Raw genomic sequence first — 5,159 nt, forward strand, 5'->3', positions numbered from 1 at the left:
TTGCGGTCAAGTTCTATCAACTTAAACGAGCTTAGACTCAACTCGTTTAGACCCAAGGTTATCTATTTGTACCAAGTGTAGTTGTAGTCTTGTAGAAGCTTTGAACTTCATGTTTCACCCAAACTGCAAACCCACCCAAATAGCCCATTTCTGGGGTCAAAATTAGCCCAACCCGAAAATCCAAGCTAATATTCTAGCACAACCAATTAATCAAATACCCATGCTCAAAATAATCAAATAATTAACTTATTTAAAAATATTAATTGACTATGTGAACTTTATTCACAAGGGTATCTCTGGAATATATCTTTGATACATATTCTTCATATCACTTCTTCTTCTGTTGAGGTAACCGCTGAATAACTACCTGCAATTTCAATTATTCACCAAGATGTGAGTTGATACCTTCATATTTCCTCTCTTAAGGTAAACTTCAAAATTTCGGTTAAAAATGAAAGGTTAAATGGGTAGAACCCGTCGAAAGTGACCTAAAGTATACGTAAATGCTTAAGACCCCACCTGACCCGCTCGTTTTACCACCTCTAATTCTAATTTCTAAACCAAAATGAAGGCATTGACCATAATGCATACCTTCCCGGAGTTCTCTTTGTTCCCGACTATAGTCTGGCAAGCTAACCTCCACGACTCGGGTTTCTGTTAGAATTATAAACACAACTGAGATATGCCGGTCTTTTATTGATGCTAAAAATGCAGGGTAAGGATGAAGAACTAAAACCTTCTTCAAGTACTTAAGTTCGGTATTTGTTCTCTCGTTTAAAAGCTCCTTTCCTTCTACAACCTGCGTGTGTAACATAAATTGAAACAACAGAAAAAAAGGTACACATTACTTCACTTGCAATTGGAATAATAATAATAAAAACAAATACAAAAGCAACTGTCATGACATTGTGTTCTAGATTTCGAACTGTCATATCCGGATTCGATTTCCTTAGCTGGATCATAGTTTTTTGAGATTGCAAAATGAGCGGGTAAGGTCAGGTTGACAAAAAGACACATATTTTTTGTAACAACGGGAAAACTCATGGGCCCCACGAATACCCTACTAATCAAAGTGGCCTAAAGGGGTTAATGCATAAACCAATAGTTAGCAGAAGCTAGATTCGAACTTGAGGTTAGAGGAAACTAAGGAGTTTACCACTATGACCCCCATTAAAGTTTTTTTTTAGAGTAAATTACGATTTTGGCCCCCCGTGGTTATATCACTTTTACCCTTTTAGCCCAACAAAGAATTTTTTAACATCTAAGCCCCCAACGTCTTTTTTTTTCTAACCATTTTGGCCCCTAACACTAACCTCATCCACTAAATGTTAGGGGCCAAAAGGGTTAGAAAAAGAAGACGTTAGGGGCCAAAAGGATTAGAAAAAAAGACGTTGGGGCCTCAGATGTTAAAAAATTCTTTTTTGGGTAAAAGGGTAAAAGTGATATAACCACAGGGCCCAAAATTGTAATATACTCTTCTTTTAATCCAAGATTTATGAACAATTAGTGCGTCAAATATGAATATATGATTGCAAATATTTAGCAATATGAAATTTGAATAAAGTGGGAGGTTTTATGCATTTTAAATGTAGAGACTCTTGAACTGTTTGACACGTTTCCTTTTTTTTTTTAATCTAGTTTTCATGTTTGACATGTTAGAGATAAAATACAACCTGCATCCACATGTAGCGTGCAGTTGGGTTCACATGAAAACAAAATTTGTTAGAAGACGTACCTCCACAATGCAAGTGCCGCAGCTTCCACCGCCTCCACAGTTCATAAGTTTTCCCTTCAAAATCAATTTTTAAACAAAGTTTGTGTCATTTAAGAGTAAGCTTTGTTTTATATTTATATGGCGATTACTGATTACAATGAAGACAAGATACATCAAACAAAGAATCAAGAATGTAGGATTGTGGCATAAACCTAGTCATTTTCAAATTCGAACATTTACTTTATTCTATGTTAAAGACGGTTCCTTCCTAATCATATCGACTTGAAGTTGACAAGGGACAAAAACCGGACCGGGTCAGGTTATAAACTAGGCGCTTTAGAACATCTAGGATAATTAAAAAAAAGTTATCCTACAAACTGTAAGAATAGATCCTAACACTTAAAAAAATGTAGATTAGCACATACTAAAACAATACATACATAAAAGTAGCACTTTTAAATTATATTAGCACATGAAAATTAATCAAGATAATTGATTTTAGCACATATATAAAATGATATCAGCACTTTTCTTTATCAGCACATTGAAAACAAAATGAAGATCCAAATAAAGAATTAATTGCTTGTTAGCATAATTCTAAAGAATTCAAGATAATTGATATTATTTAGGTTATCATTTTATCATTTCTCTATAATTGGTTGGATGCTACATGTCACTTTTTAAATGGTTCTTACAGTTTGTATACAAAATGTGATTTGTATTTGATCCTACTCCCCAAGACCAAACCCCAAACCACAAATAAATAATGTGATTTCCAAGTCGAGAAAACATAGAATAGAATATTAGAGGTGTTTACAATCCGGTTCAGCTGGTTTTGACGAAATTATGTGTCAAACCACAAACTAAAGTTTTGGGAAATGACAAACCACAATGGCCGGGTTGAATTTGTTTAGCAATTCAATTTTGGTGAGTTGGCGTTTGAACAGATTCTATTATCGTTTTTCTTCAAATCGAGTTTGTATTTTAAAATTTAAAATAATAAAGATGGTTATGAATATAATACATACACATATTGCATATTCCAAAAGTAAAATAAAAAAAAATCAAATAAAAAATATTTAACAACCGGTTTCAGTTTCCAAACCGCCACCCAACTGCTAAACCATCAACCTGTCAAAACCGAACTATATAAATCTCAAATCTGAAAACTATGATGTCATTTCAAATCCGAAATACGTAAATATAAACTTTGTTGTAAGTTGTCAAAAAAATGTTTGTAGTCTTAAACCTGCTATTAAACCGGACTCAAGAACCAGGTGACATCGTGATTAGCTTGAAAATTATTTAAATATTACATAAAATATAAATACTATAATAAATTAAAAATTAATATAAGAATGTTGTTATGTCAGTTATACTCTAAAAACAAACAAAAAAATACAATATTATCTTAAAGAAAAATAATAAATAATAAAGAAACCTTTAAAAAATAGGAAAAGTTCAAATAAATTTAGATTGTACTTAGTTTATGCTATTTATAGGCTTAGGGAATGGTTAAAATAAGAAATACCCCGAGATGTAGAACCGCAAAAACTCTTAGAAAAAGCTTAAAAAAAATTCGCCAAACTTTTTTAAAATTACTCTCTCAGAAAAAAATAAAATGTAAAAGTCAATTTACATCGGTGTAAAACAAGTTTACCTCAATGTAAAAAAAAATGCATTTTTTTTCTACGGTGGGTGTAAATTTTATTGATGCTCACTGTAAATGACGAGTAAATACCGGCCTGGCATTTATTATTATTATTTTTTTTACGGGATGTGTTATTTTGATGTTTGTGCAAAATTTCATTGCAAAACTCCCACGGGTAATACGATTTCCATCGTAGTTCTCGGGGAGTTCTTACACACTTACACTAGTCCTATAGGTTTAAAGTTTAAACACTAACAGTATGAAAAACATTAAAAAAGCAAATTGAAATAAGAGTTAAATGTCATTTTAGTTCGTGTGGTTTGGGTCATTATGCCTAAAATGGTTTAAAATTTAAAGTTTAAACACTGACAAAATGACGCAAACCACAGGGACTAAAATGACATTTCACTCTTGAAATAAAAACAAAAATTAAACCGGTCCAGTAAATGGGTTTAATTCCCACAAGGTGGTTTTCCCATATTTATTGGGTTTCCTCCTGAATTGGTGTATAGGCATTATGCCTAGTGAAGATGGATATGATCGGGTGGTTCCGCTGGTGACACGATGATACTCCAGTGGTCCGTCAGTGATCCAAATTTGTCGTTCAAAAGATGAATACAAGTTTTGTGCTAATTTGACTTGTACATCTTAACTCTACCGGAATGTTCAAAGGTCATAGTACAAGTCAACAATGCAGATAACGTGATTGGTGTGTGAGGACGAGAATCATTGAGGTGTAAAGTAGTAACATAATTACATACATACGTCCCGTAAAGCTCAAGCTTGTTATCCGCCATTATCGTCCTCAGCAGCTTCTCTCCGCTCACCGCCGACGCTCTGTCCACCGGATACTTCCCATCTCCGCCCGCTTTCGGCTTCATTTCATCACCAATTCATTCATTAATTGCAGACTTAACATTAAAAATGCATAATTGACGGACAAACAATTCAAAACAAATGATAGTAAGTTAGTCACTGTTACCCCAATAAATTCGAGCTCAATCTCTGGTGTGGTGGTTTGTGGTTCTTCAGTTGAATTGGTAGCGGCAAATGATAACATGGGTCTATTTCTGGTGAAGGATGAGGTGGATTTTGGGAATTTATTGCCGCCGGTGGTTGTTTCCGGTGATCGGAGCGGCAACGGGGAGAAATTCACGGCGAACGACATCTTTTCTAGTGTTTCTTCGAATACCTGATTGTGGACTTTCTGGAGCCACACTTTGTTTTTTCTTACATTTGGCTAGTTTTATACAAGCCCCTAAACTTATAGAAGAGTTGTGAGTTGACCCATACAACATGCATTATCAGTTTAGGGTTTTATGGGGATCTATATATCTCCTAGGAAACAACTAATGTTTATAAAAGAACCGAACGTTTAGGTCTGTAAACGAACGTTTATAAACTTACTTAGCGGAAAATGCGGCTTATGTTCATTTATAAAATAAGTGAACAAACATGAGCAAATATTTTTTTGTTCATTTAACTAAACAAACGGACATGAATACACGTTTTGTACGTTCGTGAACATGAACACACATTTTGTTGTTCATTTATGTTCGTAAATGTTCATTTATTTACGTTCATTTATGTTTGTATAAGTTGCTAATAACTACATACGTAGTTAGTAGTTATATTTATATAAATATAAACATAATAAAATATATAAATAATTAGTAATTGGGCTTTTCAATGAAACTTAGGATAAGTAATCATTAAAGCTACTTTATGTTTATTTGTATTTATTTGTGTCCATTTATGCTTGTTCATTTGTGTTCTTTTATGTTCGTTAAATTG

At 33.4% G+C, this 5,159-nt stretch overlaps 1 protein-coding gene across 1 annotated transcript; it reads right to left on the minus strand.

The window, feature by feature from the left end:
- Window positions 1–206: 206 nt before the first annotated feature.
- On the minus strand, window positions 207–4,613 carry LOC110868020 (photosynthetic NDH subunit of subcomplex B 3, chloroplastic). The gene is made up of 6 exons (XM_022117100.2): window positions 4,348–4,613; window positions 4,127–4,240; window positions 1,736–1,789; window positions 737–799; window positions 592–654; window positions 207–367 (listed from the first exon to the last, which is right to left on the minus strand). Exons 1-6 carry the CDS (start codon window positions 4,531–4,533, stop codon window positions 329–331), a joined length of 519 nt encoding a protein of 172 aa, XP_021972792.1. The 5' UTR covers window positions 4,534–4,613; the 3' UTR covers window positions 207–328.
- Window positions 4,614–5,159: the final 546 nt, after the last annotated feature.

The sequence above is a fragment of the Helianthus annuus genome, chromosome 7 (genome assembly GCF_002127325.2).
Source record: "Helianthus annuus cultivar XRQ/B chromosome 7, HanXRQr2.0-SUNRISE, whole genome shotgun sequence".
Taxonomy (NCBI): Eukaryota; Viridiplantae; Streptophyta; class Magnoliopsida; order Asterales; family Asteraceae; genus Helianthus; species Helianthus annuus.